Source organism: Pseudonaja textilis, chromosome 15 (genome assembly GCF_049901715.1).
Source record: "Pseudonaja textilis isolate UNSWEBS1 chromosome 15, rPseTex1.2, whole genome shotgun sequence".
NCBI lineage: Eukaryota > Metazoa > Chordata > Lepidosauria > Squamata > Elapidae > Pseudonaja > Pseudonaja textilis.
In genome coordinates this window covers 9,209,503-9,236,017 of record NC_142004.1, presented here as the reverse complement: position 1 = coordinate 9,236,017, position 26,515 = coordinate 9,209,503, and the positions used below count along the sequence as shown (strand labels likewise).

Sequence of the window (26,515 nt, the reverse complement as noted above, 5' to 3'; positions counted from 1 at the left end):
TTTCCATCCCATGTTTGTTTGTTTTCTTTTCTTCTCTCATGCAGTGCTAAGATCCCACAGCTTCACTGTGCTTCATTACCATAATTCTACTTTTGTTTATACCAATGATTCTGCCTACTCTAACTTCTCTGCGACCGTAGGTGAGAATTCTAGACGACCCTTTTCTATTTGGCCGTTCGGCTTTAAGGACGACTTTGGTGTTCTCCACGTCATTGTGAAGAGGCATTTGATCTTGATATCCTGTTTGGTTGGAAGATAAACTTCTTTTCTTTCTTTAACGTGGAACTAAAAGAAGGTTCGGGGCAGTTTCTTAGAGAACAGAAACTAAACAATCCAAGGGAAAGCTACAGAAGATCCCTTGAGCCCATCAACCTGTTCGATGATCTGATATTGTCATATAGCTGCTGCAGTTCTGGACTTGTCAAAATCCTGTAAAATGAAAAAACACAACCCTTATTTGTTTTGTGTTCCTGATTTATGCTTTAAAGTGATGCACAAGTCAAGCCGGCATGGGTCCTTCAAGAACCTCAGCCTCAAAAAAAAACAAGCCAACTTTGATTTGATTGGAAATAGACCTATATTAACTCAACACCAGAAGTCCACAGTCTTTCATTCTCCTTTCAGCCAGCCTGTTTCTTGTTAGAGACCATGTTTCCTTGTATCTTTCTGCCAAATTTAGGGGAAACCCTGCCCCCTCAATTTGGGAATGGCTTCTCGTGAATGGCTGGAAGAAGAAGGATGTTTCCTGGTGCCTATGAAGATTCTTAGTCATCCAGGGTGTAGTTATCTCAAAGGTGCTTCCCGCACCACCCCCCCAAAAGGCAACTGGACTGCTTTTTCCTTGAGGAAGAAGTTTTGATACTCATCCAAGAAGCTTCATCAATTCTTCTTCACTTTCATTCAGAACTGGAGGAGCTTCTTGGATCAGAAGTGAAACATCTTCTTCAGAATAGAACTGGAAGGGACCTTGGAGGTCTGCTAGTCACTCAGAAGACCCCATACTATTTCAGACAAGCGGCAGTCCACTCTCCTCCTCCTCCTCCTCCTCCTCACCCTCCCCGCTGCCCGCTCCTCCTCCTCCTCCACCACCTCTCCTCCTCCTTCTCCTCCCCTCCCCCTCCTCCTCCTCCTCCTCCCCATCCCCCTCCCTGCTCCTCCTGCTCCTCCTCCCCTCTCCCCTCCCCTCCCCACTCCTCCTCCCCCCCCCGCTCCTCTTCCTCCTCCCCATCCCCCTCACTGCTCCTCCTGCTCCTCCTCCTCCTCCACCTCTCCTCTTCTCCTCCTCCACCTCTCCTCTTCCTCCTCGGAAAAAAACAGTCCAGTTGCCTTTTGAAAAAAAAAAAACACCTTTGACAGGATTCCTGGTATTGGGTGAGAAAAAAAAGTAATTACAATTTTTTTCTGGTCATCCTTCTAAGTGGCAGGGCCAACCAGAATATGTTAAAAGCTGTATCTCTCAATGTTTTTCTTCCCCTTTTCTTCCTTAGATATCGTAGAAGGGATCGTAAACAAAGGTGTCTATATCCCAAACATCAAGGGAGCAACCTTTCTCCTTTTTGGAAATTATCAAAATTCTTGCGTTATTAACCAAGAATTCTGCGAGCCTGAAGGTTAGTCAGACTTTATCCCCGTCGCCATGGTTTTGATATACATTCCTATTTTATTTTATTCATTTTATTCTTGCAACGTGACTGGAAAGGGGGAGGGGAGGGAAGGGGAAGGGGGAGAAGGACATTTCTCTGAGCTGCATTTTAAGGGAATCGTAAAATCTCTTTCAGGCATTAACGCTTATGCAAATTGCTGGTACGGGTTTACATCCAAATTATTTGCTTAGGAAATGGCAAAGCAGCCTGCTGAATAAATTATGCATAATTGTTTATGACTGTAACTAACCACGGGCTTAAAATAATGGCCCTAGGATTGGGAATTCCCTAGACAGGGTCCATCAAGAGTTTACAGCTAATGGTTTGGTTTATCAGTTTCCTCTGTGGATTGTAATCTCTTCCCCTTGGATCTGTCTTAATGTATCATCAAGGCATTTCCCCTTAGGACTATCTTAGCTTGTTTATGGGCCAAGTTATTAACTTTGCTGGATAAGAACAGGGCTGGCTCTGAGCATGAGATATCTCTAAGGATCTGCATCTATTTGCTTCTGTCAAGATCCAGGCTAACATCCCGTAAATTTGCTTTTAACGTTAGAATGGCTTTGTTAATCCATGGTGTTCTTCCCAAGATGACGAGGGAGGGACTTTCTCTCCAATCAAAACCTTATAATAGAACTTAGCCCTTAGACTTATATACCGCTTCACAGTGCTTTCCAGCGCTCTCTAAGCGGTTTACAGAGTCAGCCTATTGCCCCCAACAATCTGGGTCTTCATTTTACTCATCTCGGAAGGAGGGAAGGCTGAGTCACCCGTGAGCCTGGTGAGATTCGAACTGCTGGCACTGGGCGGAAGGAAGGAAGGAAAGGAAGGAAGGAAGGAAGGAAAGGAAGGAAGGAAGAAAGGACGGAAGGAAGGAAGGAAGGAAGGAAGGAAGGAAGGAAGGAAGGAAGGAAGGAAGGAAGGAAAAAAGAAGAACAATAGCAACAGCACTTAGACTTATTTACTGCTTCACAGTGTTTTACAGCCGTCTCCAAGCGGTTTATAGAGTCAGCCTCTTGCCCCCCCCAAATCTGGCTCCTCATTTTACCAACCTCAGAAGGATGGAAGTTGGGGGTCAACCTTGAGCCCCTGGCAGTCAGCAGAATTATCCTTCTAACCACTGCACCAACACTTACGGTCTTAGAATTGATATCCAGAAATATGATCATCACCATCATCATTTCACAACCTCATAATCTCTTGCGACACGGAGTCTGGGCCACTGAATGGAGCTAGCAGACTGTTTTAATGGCTGGGTGCCCTGCCTTGTCATCCAGAATTTCTATCCAGAAATATGATGGATGGCGATGATAATCCTGAGTGCTAATCCTCCTTCTAGAGGTCTGTGGATATTCTTGGTCAACCAGGTCATGGATGTCCCAAAGGTGCTGTGTTTTTTTTTTTCCCTACAGGCAACTGGACTTTCCATTTTTTCTTTGAAGGCTTTTCGCTTCTCATCCAAGAAAGCTGAAGAAACTTGTTGGATGAGAAGCGAAACCAGAGGTGGGTATTCAGCAGGTTCTGACCAGTTCTGGAGAACCAGTAGCAGAAATTTTGAGTAGTTCAGGAGAACCAACAAATCCCACCTCTGACTGGCCCCACCAACCCCCATCTCTTCTCTGCCTCCCATTGAGTCCCAGCTGATCGGCTGGGTCTTCTTTGGTTGCCCTGCACAGAAGAACAGAGCTGGAAAGCAGGTTAGTGGGGTGGGCAGGGAATGTAAATTTGCAGTAACTTCCCCTGCCACGCCCACCAAGCCATGCCCGCCAAGCAATGCTATGCCCACCGAACCACGGCCACAGAAGTGGTAGTAAAAAAATTTTTTTGAATCCCACCGCTGAGCGAAATGTCTTCAACAAAAAACCGGAAAAGTCCAGTTGCCTCTTTAAAAAGTGACTTATTATGACCATTTTTCATATTTACCACCTTTGCAGCATCCCATGGTCACATGATCGAAATTCAGGCGCTTGGCAACTGACTCAATATTTATGACATGTCCCTGGGGTCATGGAATATCTTCTGAAAAGCAAAGGCAATGGGGAAGCCAGACTCATTGAACTTAGCAACTGCAATTCACTTAACAACGGTGGCAAGAAAGATCATAAAATTGTGCCAAGCTCACTTAACAAATGTCTCACTTAGCAAGAAAAATGTTGAGTTCAGTTGTGGTTGTAAGTCAAGAACTACCTGTATGTATTTCTCTTTCTTTCTTTCTTTCTTTCTTTCTTTCTTTCTTTCTTTCTTTCTTTCTTTCTTTCTTTCTTTCTTTCTTTCTTTCTTTCTTCCTTCCTTCCTTCCTTCCTTCCTTTCTTTCCTATCTTTCTTTTTCCTTCCTTCCTTCCTTCCTTCCTTCCTTCCTTCCTTCCTTCCTTCCTTTCTTATCTTTCTTTTTCCTTCCTTCCTTCCTTTCTTTCTCCCCTTCCTTCCTTCCTTCCTTCCTTCCTTCCTTCCTTCCTTCCTTCCTTCCTTCCTTCCTTTCCTATCTTTCTTTCCTATCTTTCTTTTTCCTACCCTTCCTTCCTTCCTTTCTTTCTCTCCTTCCTTCCTCCCTCCCTCTCTCTCTCTCCATCCATCTATTTCTCCAGGTCTAAAAAATGCATCTTACAACTCTTCTTCTGTGTCTTCTGTTTCTATTAGGCGTGACTTTTTCCTTTTTCTGGAAGACTCAAGGGTATCAGCTGAAGCCTGCCCCGGCATATGGGGATCAGGTGCTTTCTAATCGATTTAAAGTCTTCTTCGGTGAACACAAAGGCTCCGTGGAACTCTTCAATCATCACACGTCCAAGAAGTGGGCAGCAAGCTTCATTTCACCAGGTATTCTTCCTCCTAAGATGCATGCATGCATTCATTAGAATAGAACAGATTAAGATTAGAATTAGAATAGAATGGAATAAAAATGAATAAGAATAGAATAGAATAGAATAGAATAGAAGAGAAGAGAAGAGAAGAGAAGAGAAGAGAAGAGAAGAGAAGAAAAGAGAAGAGAATGCAATGCAATGCAATAGAACAGAATAACAGAATAACCTTGGAGGTCTTCTAGTCCATTCCTCTATTCAGGCAAGAAACCCTATACCAGTGATGGTGAACCTTTTTGGCACTGAGTGCTGGAACCAGAACATGCACGTGCGTGCATGCGCTGGAGCACCGGAAACCAGAAGAGCAGCTGGCGACGGTGTGCATGCCCACACAGAGGGCTATGCATGCCACCTCTGGCACGTGTGCTGTAGGTTCTCCATCACGGGCCCTATACCATTTCAGACAAATGGTTGTCCATTCTCTTCTTAAAAGCCTCCACTGATGGAGCACCCCAATTTCTGAAGGCTAATCGTTGGTTAATTGTTCTCACTGTCGGGGAAATTCCTCCTTAGTTCTAGGTTGCTTCTCTCCTTGGTTAGTTGCCATCTGTTGCTTCTTGTCCTGGCTTCAGGTGCCTTGGAGAAGAGTTTGAACTCCTCCCTCTTCTTTTGTGGCAGCCCCTGAGATATTGAAACACTGCTCTCATTGTCACTCCTAATCCTTCTTTTCATTAAACTAGACATACCCAATTCCAGCAACGGATCCTTATATATTTTAGTCTCCAGTTCCCCTAATCATCTTTGCTTAAAAATACTTTAATTAATAGCTAATAATTAGTAGCTATTAATTAACGCAACTCCCAAATCCCCCAGCTCACCATGCTGGTTAGGGAATTCCGGGAAGTCAATCCTCACATCTTAAAGTTGCCAAGATGGAAACGGCCTCCCGGAACGCAGGTTGTCTTGCAACCAAAGTGTCTCACCCAAGAAATGGTCGTAAGATCAGTGGTGGAATTCTGACCTGAGCTATGATAGATGATTTATAGGCTAGAAAGTCTTTAACTAACAATAGCACTTTGATTTATATACCACTTCACAGCGCTTTACAACCTTCTCGAAGCAGTTTACAGAATCAACATATTGCCCCCAACAATCTGAGTCCTCATTTTACCGACCTAGGAAGTCAACCTTGAGCTGAGCAGGATCAAACTCCTGACAGCGGGCAGAGTCATTCTGCAATACTGCATTCTAACCACTGTGCCACGGCGAAGTAAGGCCTTGGCAAAGGAAAAAAACTAACAACAGAGCTGGAAAATTAAATAGCTTAATTGAAAGTGGGCGGAAATAAATGCACTGACCCATTTGGAAAACTGCCACATTCATAATCATTTATATGTAATTATCATTATATATCCATGGAGAACTGAGCAGCCTGATTCAGGAGGCATTAGCAATATTCTTAAAAACAACAAAAAGGAATTGAGCTGTCAAAACCACTCAGGTCACCAGAAACGTTAACGGTGGAAGACAAGAAATCCACTGTTGGTTTCTGCTGCTTATTGTGAGGGTTACATTAAGAGGATCTTGCAGGTCTGAAAGGATGCCTCTCCCCTCTCCCCTTTGCAGTCCAAGTAAGTAGGGAGGGTCCCGTCTGGGACATTTCCACCCCCCTTATTTCTTCTGCAGATTCAGCTGCCTCTGGTCTGGCCATTGCCCGGTCTTCAGGTCTTCTTCCTCTCTGCCAAGGTCATTCTCACATACTGTTACAATGACATCGCCCATTATAATGGTCTCCTCACCCTTGTGCTTTCCTGAATTCGGTGCCAGTTTGCCATAAACCCTAGGGGTGGGGGGTGGGGGGTGGCAACAGAGAGTGGGAAGACTTGGGAGGAAAGTGAAAGTGTCGGTTGGGACCGTATCGGTTGAAGAAAGCCTCTTCAGCAGTGGTGGTATGCTGCCGGTTCGCACTGGTTCTAGCGATCTGGTAGCACCAGTCAGTATTTGGCCCTGCCCCTTCCTGCCCTATATTTCCTTTGTTTGTGGCTCAGCTAATAGGCGCGGCAGAGAGGATTGCTGCGTCACCGCTATTTTACTTACCAGTAAGGTAAGTTTTCATGCTTAAAATGGTCTGTTTTAGAACACTAGTAAAATATTTTGAATTCCACCGCTGCTCTTAAGGCCATCTCTTGGGTGAGAGGCTGTGGTTGCAAGACAACCTGCGTTCCAGGAGGCTGTTTCCAAAACTTCTTCTTTGAAACTGATTGGACGATGGGCAGATGTGTCTGAGTGTTCTGGCCAAGGCTTCCTGAAGCAGTAACAACCACACGCTGTTCCCCCAAATCTTGTTTTTATTTCAACAGCTCTGAATTATATGCATTCAGAGTCCGTAATGAGTCCCAAACAGTTTGTGAACAGTCCAACAGAAGTCTGCCACAGTCTTTCAGGATAAGGGTGATAAGCACCCACCTTTATCTCCCTTGAAATGCTGCCAATGACTAGATTGCCAATTAGCTGTACAAGGCCAAACGGAGCATGAAGTCAACACGGAGCCCTAGATTTTAAACCAACCAGAATGAACAAAGTTGCTTCCTGCAAAAGCTCATGTTCCTTTGCTCCTCCTTTATGTCTTTTGGGAGGGGCCAATAATCTCCAAGCCTTACTCTTGAGTTGCCCCTTTTATCTTAACTGTTCTTACCTTCTGGCAGCTCTGTGCAAGCACACACTGGGAACAGGCTCCCCCTGTTCCTCTGTCTCGCTGATGTCAGATTCTGGAGGCTCCGGAGTCCACACATAACTCTCAGATGGCCCTGGCCCCATCTCTGTGTCGGACGCAGATCCCTCATCTGAGCCCTCCCCAGACTCCAGGACTGGCCCATATTCCTCCCCACTGTCCAACTTCGCCGCCAGCTCCTCAGGCTGCCGGTGGACCACAACACAGAGAAAGGGAAAGTTAAACCTAAAGTTTTGTCACACACAAACCTCAGTTGTGGCTTTGCTTTACTGTTATCCACTTGACCTTTAGTAAACTATACCTTTCTTGAGAAATGGAGCCAAGAATCGCTTATTACTGAAGGGTACGAGGGGAGAGAAGGCTGGACATTACCTCAATATCCATTGTTTTTCAGGTCCCCATTGGACTCACGTCCTGTTTACCTGGAAATCCAAAGAGGGCCTGAAAGTCTACATCAACGGGACTTTGAACAACGCTGATCCCCGTGGGGAAGATTTCTACAACTATGGGGACTCCAATTCCAACTTGCTGATGAGCTCTGAAGGCCGTCAAAGGAAGCGCCATCTCCATGGCTCCTTTGATGAATTCATCATCTGGGAAAGAGTGCTCACCGCCAACGAGATCAAACAGTATTTCACAGCTGCTATCGGTAAGTTTCGCTCCAGCAAGGCTGGAGTTGACTATCTTGTCTCGTTTGAACCTTGAAGGGAATGCTCAAAGTCCTTGGTGATATGACGGGAGGATTTCCACCGAGTCAGGAAACCTTAACAAGATTGTGCAACAACTGGATAAGATGTTGTGGCAGAGATGGCCTAAAACACCAGATCATTAATTAATCCTCTCATTTTGTGAGAGAAAATAACCTCATTTAGTATCTAGAGGTTAGTAGAGATGTGTAGCAGAGATGGTATCCAGCAGGTTCTGACCAGTTCTGAAGAACTGGTAACGGAAAGGTTGAGTAGTTTGGAGAACCAGCCAATTCCGCCTCTGACTGGCCCTGCCAACCTCATCTCTTCTCTGCCTCCCATTGAGTCCCAGCTGATCGGCTGGGTCTCCTTTTGTTGCCCTGCCCAGGAGAACGGAGCTGGAAAACAGGTTAGTGGGGTGGGGAGGGAATGGAGATTTTACATTATCCTTCCCCTGCCATGTCCACCAAGCCACGCCCATGGAACCGGTAGTAAAAAATTTTTGAATCCCACCACTGATGTGTAGAGTCTTCTGACATAATCTATACAAAATCAGGTTATTTATCCATCCTTCCTGGTGTATCTAACAGCATAATTTTATGGCAGAACCTCACCTTCACACCCCCACCATCTACTCATAGATGAAAAGGCTAGGAGTTTAATTTGGTTTTCCCAAAAACAAATGGTTTATCCTTTTGCTAAACCGTGGTCTCCATTGGGATTGTCATAATAGTCAAAACTTCTTGAGACTAACTGTCTCAAGAAGCCATTTCTCACAAGGAACTAGCCAGCCCAGATATTTACACAAGGCTTTGCATTTTCAGTGGCATTCTCTGGATACCAAAATGAATTTTTTAAATGACTGTAACCTTGTTGCTTGTATCCTAACAATTTATATTGACTGTTTCCTAGTATGATTTGATTGCTTATTGTACCCTATGATTACTATTAAGTGTTGTATCTTATGACTCTTGACTCTTGACGAATGTATCTTTTCTTTGATGTACACTGAGAGCATTTGCACCAAGACAAATTCCTTGGTCCATTTGCACCAAGACAAATCACACTTGGCCAATAAAGAATTCTATTCTATTCTATTCTAGTCTAGTCTAGTCTAGTCTAGTCTAGTCTAGTCTAGTCTAGTCTAGTCTAGTCTAGTCTCTCCATTTCTATGTCTTGTCCCTTCCAATTTATCTCTTGTACGCCCATCTTCTCTTCCACTAAATCTAGACAACAAAATGAGAATGTAACTTAGCAAGATTTCAAATTAAAACGAATGCTGGGGCAGAGAAGTGTGACCATATTGTGGTTAATTCCTAAAAGCCAAAATTGAGAAGAACTTAATCTACAGGAAAGTACTTCAGGGAGGTGATACTCCTGAAAATAATTTTTTTTTTAATCATAGATAGGCTGGTGGTGTCAGCCATCTGTTTGTTCAACATCAGGGGAGGATGTTAGCTAGTCTCACATTCAGCCGTGCAACTTTTCTTCTGGATAACACCAAATTTTATCCTGGATTATAGCCCCCGCTTCCCCAGTTCTCTGTACCTAGGGGGAAAGTCATGGTTAAAGTTTCTCCTTGTGGTTTCTAGGTGACCAGTCTCTGCTTTCTTCAACATCTCCCTGGGGATGGCAAACAACAGCCACACTTCCCATGGTAGGTGCATAACTTAAATTCTTTCTGTGACATTGCCAGGTTGCTTATGTTAGAGGTGGAAAAACGTTATATCATTCCAAGATTCCAGCCAGCTGAAATAAGAAGGAGAAAAGTAACCTACAAGTTTTGATGTTCATGTAAAGATTAATTTTGAGGTCAAAATCTGTGCCAAATTATGTTTCCCGTTGATGTTGCTCCATTTCTGGATCCATCTATGAATTGCAGGGAGAAAATGCCTCAGAATCTGAACATACTGTGTTCGGTTTGACTTAACCTTTCCATATTTGCACGCGACTTTCTCTAAAATGCATAATTTGTACATATTGTAGTGTGGTAGTTAAGAGGATGGACTTGCTCCAGAGACGCCCAGGTTCAGAATTATAGACGGGAGCTGAAAGGAAAATGGAGGCAACTATGGGACATTGTGAGATTAATACTTTCTTCCAAGCTGCGTCAGTCAGAGAAATGAACTAATTTGACAGTGGAATTTTCTCAAAGGAAAAGTTGTAATAAAAGTTTAGAAATTGGGTTCCCCCAGCATCTGAATGGCATTTTATTCCATTTAAAGTGGAAGCCACCTGTCAAGTTTTATTGATGGCTTGGAAGGCCTGAAGGAATATTTGTAAAATAAACTGAATACAATGAATTATCCGGGAAGTTGAATTTTGGAGGGAGGACAGAACAGATTTCCTGGTCAGCCCAGATCCTGAAAATAAAGATGAACAAAATAAAAATAATTATCTAGTAAATGTACCTTTAGGACAAAGAAGAGGCTCGTTTCCTTGGTCAATGTTAAGTCAGTGCCGTTGTTGAAGAAAAGGACATTTTATTTCAACTCATGAAGAGAAGAACCTTTCAGTGCCTTGTTATTTTATGCTTACAGCTTTCCATAAATGCCTACCAATCCATCATCATTAATCTCACAGAGGAAAAACGTAGTGTCCAGGACCCATATGTCATGTTGGACTACCTGAAAAACATTTCAAACGCCTTGCCTAATGAATCTCTCACGGCAAATACTGCCTACCATCTTACTGAGGTAATTTTTCTTCATCTCTTAATCCGTTTATTGAGGCCATTTCCAAATTTACAGAGGCAATTTCCCCCCGTTTTTTAAAAAAAATCAGCCCTACGAAGGTAAGTTAATTTCATCTGTTAATCAGCTTACTAAGGTAATTGATCCATTTATAGAGGGAAACATCCTTTAATTATTAGTGAAATGCATGTTATTTAAGAGAATAACAGAAGACCGTATGCAATTTCAGACAAAAGGTCTGAATCTCTTCTTGAAGAACTCCAGTGATGGAGCACCAACAACTTTTTAAGAAAGCTGATTAATTAGCTCTCACTGATTAATTGTTCTCACTGAAATTTCTCCTTAATTCTAGGTTGCTTCACTCATTTAATTTGGAGTGTTAGGGACTGCACAGATCCCAAACAGTTTCTGAAGATTGCAAAACCTCAAAGGAACATATGAATATGTATCAGCAAGCAGTGTCAGTGGATTTAGGGCTTTAAAAATATTTTGATGTTGAGAAATATAAAGCATAATTCTATTTTTGATGCTTCAAAGCTTTTAAAAGAGTTTCAGTATTTCTTGGAGACGATACAAACTGACTTTATGGAAATGCGGCAGACATGTCTTGTGGGCACAGCCATGCAGAAAGAGAAAGTATGAAACAGTTTTACATTAATGAAGAAAACGTGAAACTCAATTCCCCACTTGCCGTACTGAATTTTCTAAGATGACTTTGGTATAAGTAGGCCTGAAGTCCTTATGGAAACTCATTTGGTTTCAGAAAACAGGCATTGGAATCCTCTATCATCTACCTACCTACTAATCTATCATTCTCTCATATCTCTTTCTCTCTCTCTCTCATTCTCTATTTATTTATCTATCTATCTATCTATCTATCTATCTATCTATCTATCTATCTATCTATCTATCTATCTATCTATCATCTATCAATCATTCTCTCATATTTCTTTCTCTCATTCTCATATCTCATTCTGTCTCTCTATTATCTACCTACCTACCTACCTACCTACCTACTATCTATCTATCAATATATCATATTTCTCTCTCATTCTCTCACATCTCATTCTCTCTATCATTCTCTCATATTTCTCTCTCTCTCTCATTCTCTTTCTATTATCTATCTAAATATCTATCCATCCATCCATTTGTCCATCCAACCATCCATCCATCTGTCATTCTCTCTAATTTTCTCTCATTATCTATCTATCTATCTATCTATCTATCTATCTATCTATCTATCTATCATATTTCTCTCTCATTCTCTCACATCTCATTCTCTCTATCATTCTCTCATATTTCTCTCTCATTCTCTTATATCTCATTCTCTCTCTCTCTCTCTCTTCTCTGTCTATCTATCATTCTCTCATATTTCCCTCTCTCTCTCATTCTCTCTATTATCTAAATATCTATCCATCCATCCGTCCACCCATCCAACCATCCATCCATCTGTCATTCTCTCTCTAATTTTCTCTATCTATCTATCTATCTATCTATCTATCTATCTATCTATCTATCTATCTATCTATCTATCTATCTATCATCTCTCTCTTTTTTTCTCTCTCCTCTATTATTATCTTTCTCTCCTTCTATCTCTCTCTTTGTGTCCACCTATCTTCCATTTACCAATTTATTTATTTAAATGTTTATGTAGCCACCCATATTATAATAAACTCTTGGTGGCTCCCAATCAAATCTCTCTCAACAATATGTGAAGAGAATTGTCCTTGGTTTCTGTTGGGAATGCATAATTTTCAGGAGAATCACACTAAGTAAGGGATGGTGACACTGATAACATCACAGCTAGTAAGCTGTCTCTGTTTATTTCTAGGTTTTTTTTAAAGTGGTGGAAGGAGTTCTTAAGATACCTGTTTGGATCAGCATGAACCACGTAAGAATAATACTTTCCCAAGACCTTATCTGGGTTTTTTTTTTTTTTTTGGAGTCAAGGCTTCCATCACTTGCTTATCACTTCAGCTTTGTCATTGCTGCTTTCAGACAGCGTCCCTTGCCGGAGGTCTGGTGTCCACCATTGACAGTGTGACGTTGCACGTTGCACACAATCTGGGAGGAAGTCCTTCAACCATAACAATCCAAGGCACTTCACCTGTGGCAGGTGAGATTTATTAGGCCTCTGTCCGGATTTGTTTTCCAACACAGGAGATGAGTAATTGAGCATAAGCCACTTCTGTGGCTTTTTGCTTACTGACATGAACTTTTCCTTTCCTGTTTTCACTGGGATGGAAAGTTCATCCCTCTTTGAGGAACATCTAGAAGGAATATAGGAAAAGAAGGAAATACAAAAAACAGAAAAGAAACGCCAGCTTCGGTTGACTTAGTTCAGGTGTTCCAAAGTGGGTTTTCTTAAAACCTTTAACAGATTAACAAAGTTGCAAGGGACCTTATAGGTCATCTAGTCCACCCACCCACCCAGGAGACCCTACACCATTTCTGACCAATGGCACTCCAATCTCTTCTTGAAGGTCTCAACTGATGTCTTCCGAAGGCAACTTCTGTTCCATTGGTTGATTGTTCTCACTCTCAGAAAATTTCTCCTTATTTCCAGGTTGAATCTCTCCTTGATCAGTTTCCATCCATTATTCCTTGTCTGGCCTTCAGGTGCTTTGGAAAATAGCTTGACTCCCTCATCCTCTCTGTGGCAGCCCGTCAAATATTGGAAGACTGCTATCTTGTCTCCCCTGGTCCTTCCTTTCACTAGACTAGCCATGCCCAGTTCCTGCAACTGTTCATCATATCTTTTAGCCTCCAGTACCTTAATCCACACTCTTTCTAGAATCTTTTTTGTAGTGTGGTGACCAAAACTGGATGCAGTACTCTAGGTGTGGTCTTACTAAGGCTTTGTAGACTGGTATTAGTACCTCACTCGATCGCGGCCACACACTGCTGGCTCCTATTTAGCTGGTTGTCCATCAAGACTCCAAGATCCCTCTCACAGTTACTGCTATTAAGCCTGGTTTCACCCAGCCTATATGTGTATTTTTGGGCTTTCTTGCCCAAGTGTAGGACTTTACTTTCCTCTACATTGAATTTCTTTTTGTTAGATACAGCCCAATGTTCAAGTCTATCAAGATCCATCTGGATTTTGAGCCAATCTTCTAGGGTGTTGGCTATTCCTTCCAGCTTATTATCTGTAAATTTGGTAAATTTAGTCGTTTATGAAGATATTGAAGAGTCCTGGACCTAAGACAGAACCTTGTGGTACCCCACTGCTTACTTCCCTCCATGTAGACATAGACCCATTAAAGACTACTCGTTGAGTACATTGAGAAGATCTTGGCCTTCACACAGGCATTGTGTTGTCGCCTGATGACCTCTCTGGTGGATGCATCTATCAAGCATCAGCCATGGTTCTTCCAGGTCTGTTTGCCTTGTTCTGGAAGCAGATTAAAATTCCGCACTCAGCAGCATAGATCGAAATGTAAGCTGCCGAGCTGACACTGCTGCACTGAGCATCTCTGCCGGTTGCCACAAAACCTTAGAGAATACCAAACAACAAAAGCCACATTTCTCCCTCTTTGGATCCCTTTTTAAAAATATTTTGCCTGTTGCAAAATGGTATAGTTCCTTCTTCTTTCCTGATTAAAGCTCCAGAATATTTTCCCCCCTGCTGGTTTGCTTCAAAAGACTCTGATTGCTAAAAATGTTAAAAGAACAGACCTGGGGGGCTCAACAATAAGCAGGAATTGAACAGCCCCCTTTCATTTAAGCAGGAAAAGTGACTAACTGGTGGTTTTGCTCTCACTTTCCTTCGGGTTTTGATTGAGTGTTTTGCGTTATTATACAGATTATTCCCTGGTTAAAATGCCTCCGCAGCTCCCGGATGTGCCTCAATATCGCTTCCCATTACAAGGACAAAGTTACATTACTCTACCCGGAGAAGCTTTCCAATATTCAGGTGAGGGAATACTTTAGTACAAAAAAAAAAAGAAAGGTCAAATCTGCTGCCTTTGGCTCTCTCCCGCCAGGCAAGGTTTTTCACCATATGGCTGGGGGATTATGGGAATTAACATCCAGCCCATCTGGTAGGCTGAAGAAGATGCCAGGAGAAACCAGTGGTTTTTTTTTTTTTTCCTGAATTGTCCTTCTTCTGATCATCAGGTCAAACTTCATGTTTCCTTGTTTGGATTGCTGAGAAATCTGTTAATCGAGGGGAAATAACCCTGTCGCTTGCATCTTTACAATTTATATTGTTTTATTTGTTTCCTAGTGTGATTTGATTGCTTATTAGTAACCTATGACTATCACTAAATGTTGTGTCTTAAGATTCTTGATGAATGTATTTTCCCCTCTTTATGTGCACTGAAAGCGCATGCACCAAAGACAAATTCCTTGTGTGCCCAATCACACTTGCCCAATAAAGAATTCTATTCTATTCTATTCTATTCTATTCTATTCTATTCTATTCTATTCTATTCTATTCTATTCTATTCTACTCTACTCTACTCTACTCTACCCTACCCTACCCTACCCTACCCTACCCTACCCTACTCTACTCTACCGGACTCTATTCTACTCTATTCCCTTTCCCTATTCTATTCTATTCCCATTTCCTATTCTATTCTACTCTATTCCCATTCTCCATTCCATTCCATTCCATTCTAAATGGGAAACTGAGTTGTTCCTTGCATTGCAAAAATTGATACGGCCACTGGAAAGCAGCAGGTCCTGGTGATTTTAGTCCCCCCATTCTGCTTTGCCATCTAGTGGTCCTCGTGATTTTGGCAGCTCCAATCTAGATTTTCCAACAGGGGAATGAATTATTGAGCATTTTAATGACTCTCAATTGTTCCAACTGGTGACAAATTCACACCAATCCTTCCTATTGTTCAACCTTTTTTCCCACAATGATCTAAGGGCTGTAGAGGGGCTGCTCAGAGTCAGACCTTGGTATTATTTATTAATTTATTTAACTTACTCAATTTATATATCGTCTGACTATTCAAGAGGCTCTGGGTGTCTTACAACAGATAGAGCAGAAGTGATCAAGGATGAACAAGAAATAAAGTTATTGGCATCCAAACTGGCTTTAAATAGTGGATTTCACCTCTTGCATACCGAAATCCTGATGTTGACAATTTTTGCCTTATTTACAGCCTGGATTACAATCGTGGGTCTGTTCTACCATTCCATACATCAGTACTTCCATAGCATCAAACCGTTGGACACCAAGTAAGTTCCTTTAAAAGCACAACAACACGCTTAGTGATTATTCCTGAATACGAGACTGGATGTGTTTGCTTGGCTTCACACACAGGTTTCTCAGCTTCAACAATTTTAAGTTGTATGAACTCCTGGAATTCCCTAGCCAGATGGATGGATCGATGGATGGATGGATGGAGAAAGAGAGGGCGGGAGGGAGAGAGGGAGGGAAGGAGGGAAAAGAAAGAGTAAAGGAAGAGAAGGGGAGGAGAAGAGAGGAAGGGAGGAAAGGAAAGGGTGAAGTAGAGAAAAGAAGGGAATGGAGGAGGAAAGGAGAGGAGAGAAAGAAGAGAAGGGAAAGGAGAGGGAGGGGGGAGGAAAAGGAGGGAAGGAAGGAAGAAAGGAGAGGGAGGAAGGAAGGAAGGAAGGAAGGAAGGAAGGAAGGAAGGAAGGAAGGAAGGAAGGAAGGAAGGAAAGGAAGGAAGGAAGGAAGGAAGGAATTTTAAAACAACCCACTTTGTCTGATCCTCCTCAACTCTCCACCTCAGGACCCCAAAAGTTGCATTTCTCAAACTGCAGTTCCTGATGGAAACCTCCTTTTAAGGCAAGGACCGGTTTTTCCCAAGCCAATTATCTTGTGGACTGACAGCATGGCACTCAAACAAGAAAAGAAATCTGAGATTCTCACTGAAAAATGCTCAGACACCCTCTCTCAAACGCTTTGTACTTCCCTTTTAAAGGCCTTATCTCACTGAACTTTAAATCACAGGATGGACTCAAGCTAATTTAACTCTGAGATAGACTATCCTTCCACTTTCTCCAGAAGCCAAGGTCTAATTTACACCTCACCCAAAGCAGATAATGGCCTTAGAATCTGTTTGTATCTTTTTGCACTGACCCTGGATTTAAATGATGGAAACTTTGAGTTATATATCGCTCAAATTCCTCTCCTGACCTGGGAAATTTCCAAGCCGATTCATAAGGTATTTTCCACCTACGTTGCTTGTCAAAACTGATTTGTTTATGGAAGCAATATCACTATTGAACGAAATAGACCTAGGGAGTGGCTAATTTTTCTCTGCACTGCTGTGGCCTCACCTACAAGTTCTAGAAGTTTATTTAAAGAGGGTAGACCTGTTTGTGTATTGAATATAGGGTAAAGGTAACTTGGATTGTCTGTATAGATTCTCCGTCACCCAGGTCCTGGTTGTCCCAAGGAGGCTTTTTCAAAAGGCAACCGGACTTCCTTTGTTTTTCCCTTGAAGACATTTCGCTATTCATCCAAGAAGCTTCTTCAGTTCTGGAGAACTGAAGTACCAAAGAACCAAACTGAAGAAGCTTCTTAGATGAGAAGTGAAACCTCTTCAAGGAAAAACAACAACAAAGAAAAGTCCAGTTGCCTTTTGAAAAAGCAGCTTTATAACTTGGAATATGTTTCTTTCACAATCTGGACTACATTTTAGATTTCTAGACTTCCACTTTCAAAATTCCCTCGCCAGCATTGCCTTTGCTGAAAATTCTTTATTTTAAATATAATTTTTATTAAGGATTGTTGTTTTTTTAAGAAAAAAAGGAAGATTAAAAACTAATGCATACTAATATAAAGTGAGAATAGGAAAAGAAAACAGGAAGTAAAGAGAAAGCTAAAAGTGCAAGAAAGGAAAGAAAAAAGCCAAAGGAAAAAATATATATAAAAAGTCACTTCCAATCTTTTCTTTATACATTATAAGTACAATTATGAGTATTGCAAGTATAGTATACTATATGCTATAGTATACAATACTAACCCTGATGGTGTTACTTAGAGAGGATAATGAAACATCTGTAAGAAAACAACCAAACTCTGAGTTTGTTTCTCTCTCCCATTTTTTAATGAAAACATCTGGCTTCCTTCAAAAATCCTGTTGCAAATAGCAACGCTGAAACTGGTAAACTTTAATTGCTCTCACAACCCATCTTTCCATAGGGAAATCTTTTTTTTTTTTTTGTGCAGCAAAAACCAGAAATGAACGCCTGTATGATAAAAAAAAAGGTTTAGTAAAAACTCTTCCTGTTAACAATCATTTAAGCCTCCCCTTAGATTCCCTTAATCAAATAGCAATGATGTATTCGGCAAATGCCAGCTGTTAAATTCAGTTCTTGGGGTGGCGGGGGTGGGAAAACCAACCCTCCTAATTCCAAAACTTAAAAATAAAAAAAATGTTTGGCTTTTTACCATGCATGGATAGACACACACACACAAACGCTCCATCCAACTATCTAAGGAATGTTAGTTAGTCAGAGGAAGTGAAGAGAGCCAGGATGGTTCGTCAAAAAAAATGCATTTGAGCAATGCATTAGAGCAATGTGCTAATTAAAACTAATAATAAAATCTCCGTTGAATCATGTTCATGTAGCTTTCTTGGCAGAAAGTGATTTGCCAAGCAGAGTTGAGCAGAGTTGGTTTATGGTTAGGAAGCCATCTAGAAGTGACTAAGATTAAGATAGACAGAGATGTTGAAACACATCCCTGAGAGAAGGCAACCGTTTCCACACGGTCACCAAGAAAACTTTGCAGATAGGTCTTGAAGTCATTAAGAGTCAAGTGCCATTTTATAGTGATAGGCAGAGGTAAAGGTTCCCCTCGCACATACATGCTAATTGTTTCTGGCTCTAGAGGGTGGTGCCCATCTCCGTTACAAAGCTGAAAAGCCAGCGCTGTCCGAAGACATCTCCGTAGTCATGTGGCTTGCATGACTAAACGCTGAAGGCGCATGTAGTGCTGTTACCTTCCCACCAAAGGGGTCCCTATTTTTCGACTTGCATTTTTTTTTAACATGCTTTCGAACCGCTAGGTTGGCACAAGCTGGGACAAGTCACGGGAGCTCACTCTGTCACACGGCGCTCGGGATTCAAACCGCCAAACTGCCGACCTTTCTGATCGCATCCCTTTACAGTGATAGTGCCCCTCTATTTTGCACTAGTGGGGCCACATTTGGAAGACTGTATCCACTTCTGGTTGCTGTGATAAAAAAATAAAAAAGATGTGGAGACTCTAGAAAGAGTGCAGAGAAGAACAAGAAAGGTGATTAAGGGACTGGAGGCTAAACCATACGATGACTAGGTATGTCTAAATTAATGAAGAGAAGACTTAGGGGAGACACGATAATATCTTTCAACAGGATATCAATTTATAGCAATTAATGGGCCAACTTGCTTCCTGGAACTGTAGTTGTTAGAGTTTCCCATTAAAAGATTGGACAACCGTTGCCTAGGATCTTATAAGGACTTTTGTTTGGACTAAAGACCTCCAAGGATTCTGTAAGTGTCATTTAAAGAAGACACGGTGATGCTAATCCTGTTTTTGAGACTCAAGCAGATGCCACAATGGAAAAACTTCCCCCTGCCCTTAGATAAACAGCTTCTATTTTGATACCTACAAGGCGGACTAACGACCAACTCTTTTTTTTAAAAAAAAAGAAATAATACCCCTTTTCCTGGCCAGGCTCCAATTTCTCTAGGTTTTCCCTTAGAGGCTTTTTCTTCCTCATCAAAATCGTTTTAGCCTTTTCCCTCAAGGACAGTTGATAGAAAATCCTCACTTTTCATCTCATTTGCAAGGGGCCAAATATGCCTCCTTGAAAGTCCCGAAAAAAGCTGGATGTGAAATGTCAGGACGAAAAAAAACCCCCACCCAGATGTGTTTCACGAGCGTCACCTGGGAGCGAAGCCAGGCGAGAGCAAAGTCTAAACCTCCTGGGGTGGAAATAGAAGGAGGCAGATGGCAATCCGATTATTTAAACTTTGTTTGTCGAATGCTCCTTCCAGCTAAGAAAATATCTTGGCTGGATGGCTTCCTAATCACAACTTGTGCGCCTTTCAGTTTCCACTCGGCATCCTGGTTTAAATTATGATACCTCTGAGAAGGAAACTTTTTTTTTCCTGGGACATGAAGGGTCTCTTTCATAACAGGAGTATAAATAACAGACCAAAAGAATAATTTGAGGGGTGTGGGGGGGAAGAGAAAGAAAGGGAAACTATCTTCGAGCAGGAAAGCCAGAGGTGGTATTCAAACGGTTCTGACAAGTTCTAGCGAACCGATAGAGGAAATTTTGAGTAGTTTGGAGAACCGGCAAATCCCACCTCTGACCAGTGTCCAGTGATGGAGTACCCATAAGTCAAAGTATCCAGACTGCTGAGAATGGTTAGCCCCTTCATGAGCAGGGTATCACAAATAACCGTTCCGGAATTTGAATAGAACTGAAAAAACGTCTTCTAGACTGGAAGTTCTTGGACCTCACTCAAGGACAACTGCTGCCTTGTTGGTCTCTTTGAGAGCAATAGTTGGGCTAATCTGAGCGAGCGTGACGTTTTCTATCCACGAGGGATGGATTTTGTGTTTGTCTACGCAACCTCTGCCTCTTGGTTGTTATGGACGGTCATGAAGCATTGAAAGGGTGGGTTGATGGGGCCTGAATCTTCCATCACTCTGTCTCTCTAAGCTGCTGGGATGTTACACTTTCGAAATAAATATGGACTTGGGCTGCATAATTCTCATATCCATCACAAGATTGGTGTCTTTAATATTTTTTGCATGTGCTGTCACACCTACTGTGTGCCATGTTTTGGAGATGTTTTCTTCCCTTCCCTTCCCTTCCCTTCCCTTCCCTTCCCTGCCCTGCCCTTCCCTGCCCTGCCCTGCCCTTCCCATCCTTGTCCTTCCCTTCCCTTCCCTTCCCTGCCTTTCCCTTTCCTGCACTGCACTGCCTCCTCCCTCCTTCTCATTTCTATCTCCTTCCTTCCTTCCTTCCTTCCTTCCTTCCTTCCTTCCTTCCTTCCTTCCTTCCTTCCTTCCTTCCTTCCTTCCTTCCTCCCTCCCTCCCTCCCTCCCTCCCTCCCATTCCCATCTCCTCCCCCTCCCTCCCCAAACAATGATGGGTGTCTGATGAAATAAGCCAAGTAACAGGTCACTATTCACTTGTTGCATTAATTTCTCAGAATTCCTGAAGCTGCTGCCTGCAAGGAGTGCATGATTTTTGCCACCAGCTACCTTATCTCCTTGAGAATGGAGCCGCCACCAACTTTGTCTCACAATCTGTCAAGCTCTCCCCTCATCACCATCCATATGAAGCATCAACTGGTAAGTGATGATTAACCTTTCAGTATTTCTCCCACTTTTGGGTGACAAAAACCTCCGGGGCAGGGGGTGTCACGCTACATTTCCATGAAGTGTGATTCTCCAACCAACAACAACAACAACAAAAAAATTCAGGAGATTATTCTACAAACCATCATTTATAAACTTTTTAATTCTCACTGGTTCTCAGGGAAGCTGTGGAAAAGTCAAACTCTACCCTCATGTACGTAGTTGTTAGCTGCAGAGGGAAAATTGAGTTGGTGCAATTCTTGTCACTCTACCTTAATCAGTCTTGCTAAATGAGAATCATTTTTGGAAAATCAGTCGCTTTGGGTTTTAGGCAGAGATCAAGTGCTTGAAAACTATAGAAATATCAAAGACAAAATTGGACTCAAGAATTACATGTTTCAATACATGTTTAATTTAATGCAGCATAAGGAGAGTTGGGTATGTTTAAAAAAAAAGAAAAGCACTTGGATTGGATTTCTGTAGAAGCCAATTTCCAAAATCTATCCAAGTCAATTTAGGATGTTGAATGAAGTCAGACGGTGCCATCTTTTCTCTGATCAAAATTTAATTGTTGCCCTTTTTGGTTTTTGAATATTTGTCTGAAAAAGGACATGGGATCCTGGAAATATTAAACTAAAACACAGAGAGAGGGAAAGAGAGAGAGAGAGAGAAAAAAAGAGAAAAAAGACAGTGGAAAAGAGAGACAAATACAGAGAGAAAGAGAAAGAGAGAGACAGAGGGAAAGAAAAAGAAAAAATGAAAGAGCAAAAAGAAAAGAGAGAAAAAGAGAGAGAAAAGATAAGAGAAAAGGGGAGAGAGAGAGAAAAGGAGATAGAAAAAGCAAAAGAGAGAATTATTGATAAAAATATTGCTCTAGTAACAGTTATTAAATGAGCTGGGTTTTTTTTTTTTACAAATCCTCAGATCTTGGCAAGAGACTGTGATAGTAAAAACAAGGCCTCCGTATCAGCCCTACTCTGTTATGGAAGGAGAAATTGTTGGCATCTGGTTCAATAGACATATTTTCTGTCATCTGCAATATAATAGGATTACTAATTGATTTGCTGCAGATGCTGACTCTCAGGCACGAGGGTGGGGTAAATGAAGAACACAGATATTGATTTTAATTATTTTTTTTCTTCTCCCTTCCTTGGCTTGTGATTGTATGGAAAGTTTTTTTTTTTTTTAATGAATGCCTTTCCCAGCATGCCTTTCTAGTCAGCCGAAAGGTTCTAACATCTGCACAATTTCTTGTCTTGGATAAGTCCACTAACTCATCCAGGTTATATTTGGTGAGGTGGTTTCCATGGGTTGAGATTCGAAATACTATCTCGTATTTCGAGGCAGGTCATCGAGATAGAATTTTATGGGCAGCAAAAGACAACCAACCATTTCTTCCATCTCAAAAATTTGTTGGTTGGTTCCAGTTGTGGCTGGGGAAACAACAACAGATTATCACAAAGGCTTTCTTTTTTCTTTTTGTCAAGTTCTTTGTTTTATACTATTTATATATATCAAATGCGTGAACAGTGTGATACCTGGGTATCATACATTTTAGTACAGATCAGTGGTGAGATTCAATTATTTTTACTATCGGTTCTGTGGGCGTGGCTTGATGAGCATAACGTGGCTCGGTGGGTGTGGTATGGTTTGGTGGACATGGTGTGGCTTGGTGGACATGGCAGGGGAAGGATACTGTAAAATCTCCATTCCCTCCCCACCCCATTAACCTGCTTTCCAGCTCTGTTCTCCTGGGCTGGGCAACAAAAGAAGACCCGGCCAATCAGCTGGGAATTGGGAGGCGGAGAATAGATGGGGGCGGGGCCAGTCAGAGGTGGGATTTTCCAGTTCTCCGAATTACTCAAAATTTCCGCTACCAGTTCTCCAGAACCGGTCAGAACCGGCTGAATACCACCTCTGGTACAGATAAACATAATGCTGTTACTCATAGTTGTTACATTTCATTTCATTATTTCATGTTGTTTAAACATATCTAATCCTACCACCATTCAATTTCTCAGCCTCCCTCTTTTACTACATAATATCTTGTTATATTAAAATATGTATATTGTTGTTCCCCTCTTATTTCTATTCTTTCTTATTTTCCCCATTAGTTCATTTAAACATAAATAACATTTCTTTTCACCTGATTTATTATCCCCTGCCTTATATTTAATATTTTGAAAATTGCTCGTTTTTCCACCATGCTTTCAATACCCCAAATATCCAAAACTACTGCACAAAGTTTTTGAATTGTTGGATTTATCAACGGGGGAAAATGGGGATTGAGTTACAGATATCTCAGCTATTTGATGCTTCTGCACTTTCTCTCTCTGCTGAAGGTGGGATTTCTGAATTCCCTTGGAGAAAATATTTGATAAACAAGGGAGGTGGCCGGCTATTTTTCTGATAATGGAAGAATGTGATGATATTCTGAGCTAGTCAAGGTTTTCAAACTCTTATCCATTTCTGGAGTTCCGAGAAGCTCGTAACATTGGGAAATTGAACCATAGTGGCTGATGCTGTGTATTTGCCTTCTCTAGAAATCAGCTTGCCACCAGAAGTTGTAGGGACTTCATCACTGGAGGTTTTCAAGAGGAGACTGGACAGTCACTTGTCTGAAATATTGTAGGTTCTCTCCTGCTTGAGCAGGGGGCTGGACTAGAAGACCTCCAAGGTCCCTTCCAGCTCATTTATTCGAATTGAATCCTACATCTAAAGTAAGGTTGTCCAACCTTGGCAACTTAAAAATTTGTGGACTTCAACTCCTGGAATTCCTCAGCCTGCCTCTTTCTTTCTTTCTTTCTTTCTTTCTTTCTTTCTTTCTTTCTTTCTTTCTTTCTTTCTTTCTTTCTTTCTTTGTTTCTTTTTTTCTTCCTTCCTTCCTTCCTTCCTTCCTTCCTTCCTTCCTTCCTTCCTTCCTTCCTTCCTTCCTTCCTTCCTTTCTTTCTTTCTTTCTTTCTTTCTTTCTTTCTTTCTTTCTTTCCTCGGCACTCCTTCCAAAAGAAGGAAGCCTAGATAGATTTCTTCATGGCAGGTCTGGAAGGAAAGGAGGTTTTGGTTTGGCATGGATTGGGTGCTCTGAATTCCTTGAGAATCTAGGCCTCATTCCTCACTAGCCTAACACCCCTTTTGTTCACCCTCCGAAAAACAGTAGAAATAATCGTCCAGATGGATTCCAAACCATTGTCCTTTGTCTGACCCCGTTCCTGCCTCATCTAAGTATAGGCTGTTTCTGCTGAACTGGCGGTCCTGCCTCTTCATCTTCTTTCTAATTCTACGTTATGCCATTTTTTTAAAAGAAGTAGCACTTCAGTTGATGACTGGGAAAGTTTCTGCTTGGTTCCTCTTTAATGAAAAGAAGGACTACGGGTGACATGATAATGATGTCCCAATAGCCAAGGGGCTGCCACAAAGAAGAGGAGTCAGTTTATTTTCCAAAGGACCTCAGGGAAGTGCAAGAAGCAATGGATGGAGGCTAATCAAGGAGAGAAGCAACTTCGAACTAAGCAGAAATGTCCTGACAGTGACAACAATTAACCAGTGGAACGAATTGCCTTCAGAAGTTGTGGGTGTTCGTTCCATCACTGGAGGTTTTCAAGAAGAGATTAGACAACCATTTGTCTGAAATGGTCTAGGGTCTCCGGCCAGAGAGGGCATTGGACCAGAAGACTTCCAACGTCCCTTCCACCTCTGTGATTCTGATATACAATGGATTCTTTGCCAATTATACAGACAAATTCTGACAGTGTTGCCTTCAGAAGTTGTGGGTGTTCGTTCCATCACTGGATGTTTTCAAGAAGAGATTAGACAACCATTTGTCTTGAATTGTATAGAATCTCCTGCTGGATCAGGCGGTTGGTTTCCATTAGAAGACCTCCAAGGTCGTTGTCTTCTTCCAAGTCCGTTATTCTGTTATTCCGAATGGGGGGGGGGCTTGTTGGCACTGCATGCAGAAGTCACACGGTTGAACCTTCCTGCAAGAATGGGGAATCACAGAAGGTTGAACTAGAGCTGTGGTGGCGAACCTGTGTCACTCATGCCACAAGTGGCAAGCAGAGCCATTTGTGCCAGCACGCAAGCTGCAGGCAAACTTACCTCACTGCGCATGTGCGTGCCTCACAGTTGATTTGGGGTGGGTTTGAGGCCTTTTTCGGTCTCCCAAAGGCTTGAGGAAGACTTCTGCAGGCTTTGCACCCCAAAAACTAGCCCCATTTTGTCACTTCCTGTTTTTCCAAAAATACCAAAAGTGATGAAATGGGGCTAGTTTTCGGCCTGCAAAGCCTGCAGAAGCCTGCAGAAGCCTTCCTCAAGCTTTTGGGAGGCCGAAAAGGGCCTCAAGCCCGCCCAAAATCAGCTGTGAGGTGCAGTGCAGGTAAGGCGGGGGCGGGGTGGGGGGGATTATGTGTGCATGCGTAGGGGGCATAGGGGGTGTACATTGCCTTCTGGGTGCTGGCACACGAGTGCGAGCGTGCAAACACGCACACAATTTTTGGCACAGGAGCCCCAAAAGGTTAGCCACCACTGAACTAGAGGATGCGGGCTAGATAAAGATTGATGGGATGGACCTGGTTCCATGAGATAGCCCTTGCTTTACACAGAGAAGGTCTCAGGTTCAGTGCTCACATTTTGGGGTACAATCGGAAGCCTCTTCACTTCAAGAAGACAGGAGATATCTCATTACATAGATACAGATTAACAGGGTTGGAAGGGACCCTGTAGGTCTTCTAGTCCAGCGGTCGCCAACCGGTGGGCTGCAGCCCACTGGTGGGCCGTGAGAAAATTTTGGTGGGCCACAGAGAAATCTCACCCCCAGAGCACCCCCCCAAAGCAATTAATCCAGGCTGTGCAGAAACACAAGACTGCGCCACCCACGTGGCCCGTGGGAACCCTCCCCACCCACCCACTCCTTACCCGATAAACTTGCCTGCTAAATTTCTATTTTTCCTTTTTCCGACCATCATCTGTTCTGTCGTGCCAGGAGAATTAGATTATCTAGGAAACAGGAAATGGTTGGATTTCTTGCTTTCTAGATAGTCTTTAGATCTTTGGCTCTGCTTTTAAGTACAGCCGAACCTCCCTTAGGACTGAAGGTTTGCTTGCAAGCGAATTCAGTGCAGACTCACTGCAAGCAAATTTGAGAGACTGAGCTAGCCGATGGCAGATAGACAGATCACTGAATGATTCCATGAGAAACTCAATCTGCCTGATTTGCCTGATTTTGGGTAAAAGTTGTTCTTTTTTATAAAAAAATAATAATCAATATTTATATAAATATTTATAATATTTACATACAAGCCATGCCCAGCCAGTCACATGACCACCAAGCCACACCCACAAATTAGGCCACACCCACAGAATCAGTTAGTGGTCCCTGGGATCTAAAATTATGAGTTTGATGGTCCCTGAGATCCAAAAGGTTGGCGACCCCTGTTCTAGTCCACCCCCTACACCATTTTTGACAGGTGGCAGTCTGGTCTCTTCTTGAAAGCATCCAAGGATGAAGCTCCCACAACTTCTGAAGGCAGCTTCTGTTCCAGCGGTTGATTGCTCTGTCTATCAGGAAATTTCTCCTTATTTCTAGGTTGAATCTCTCCTTGGTCAGTTTCCATCCATTATTCCTTGTTTGGCCTTTGGATGCCTTGGAAAATAGCTTGACCCCCACTTCTCTGGGGCAGCCCC

At 42.3% G+C, this 26,515-nt stretch overlaps 1 protein-coding gene across 2 annotated transcripts in view; it reads left to right on the top strand.

The window, feature by feature from the left end:
• The window catches only part of ADGRD1 (adhesion G protein-coupled receptor D1), a 128,941-nt gene that overhangs the window by 6,724 nt on the left and 95,702 nt on the right, over nucleotides 1–26,515 (top strand). Inside the window, exons 4-14 of one of the 2 annotated variants that reach the window (XM_026716229.2) lie at nucleotides 45–140; nucleotides 1,488–1,610; nucleotides 4,281–4,457; nucleotides 7,564–7,818; nucleotides 9,448–9,512; nucleotides 10,396–10,551; nucleotides 12,380–12,439; nucleotides 12,547–12,664; nucleotides 14,354–14,464; nucleotides 15,663–15,738; nucleotides 20,686–20,827. In XM_026716229.2, the coding sequence (XP_026572014.1) occupies nucleotides 45–140; nucleotides 1,488–1,610; nucleotides 4,281–4,457; nucleotides 7,564–7,818; nucleotides 9,448–9,512; nucleotides 10,396–10,551; nucleotides 12,380–12,439; nucleotides 12,547–12,664; nucleotides 14,354–14,464; nucleotides 15,663–15,738; nucleotides 20,686–20,827 (1,379 nt within the window). The remainder of the gene's footprint in view (nucleotides 1–44; nucleotides 141–1,487; nucleotides 1,611–4,280; nucleotides 4,458–7,563; nucleotides 7,819–9,447; nucleotides 9,513–10,395; nucleotides 10,552–12,379; nucleotides 12,440–12,546; nucleotides 12,665–14,353; nucleotides 14,465–15,662; nucleotides 15,739–20,685; nucleotides 20,828–26,515) is intronic. The other variant, XM_087913451.1, reaches the window with a different exon arrangement.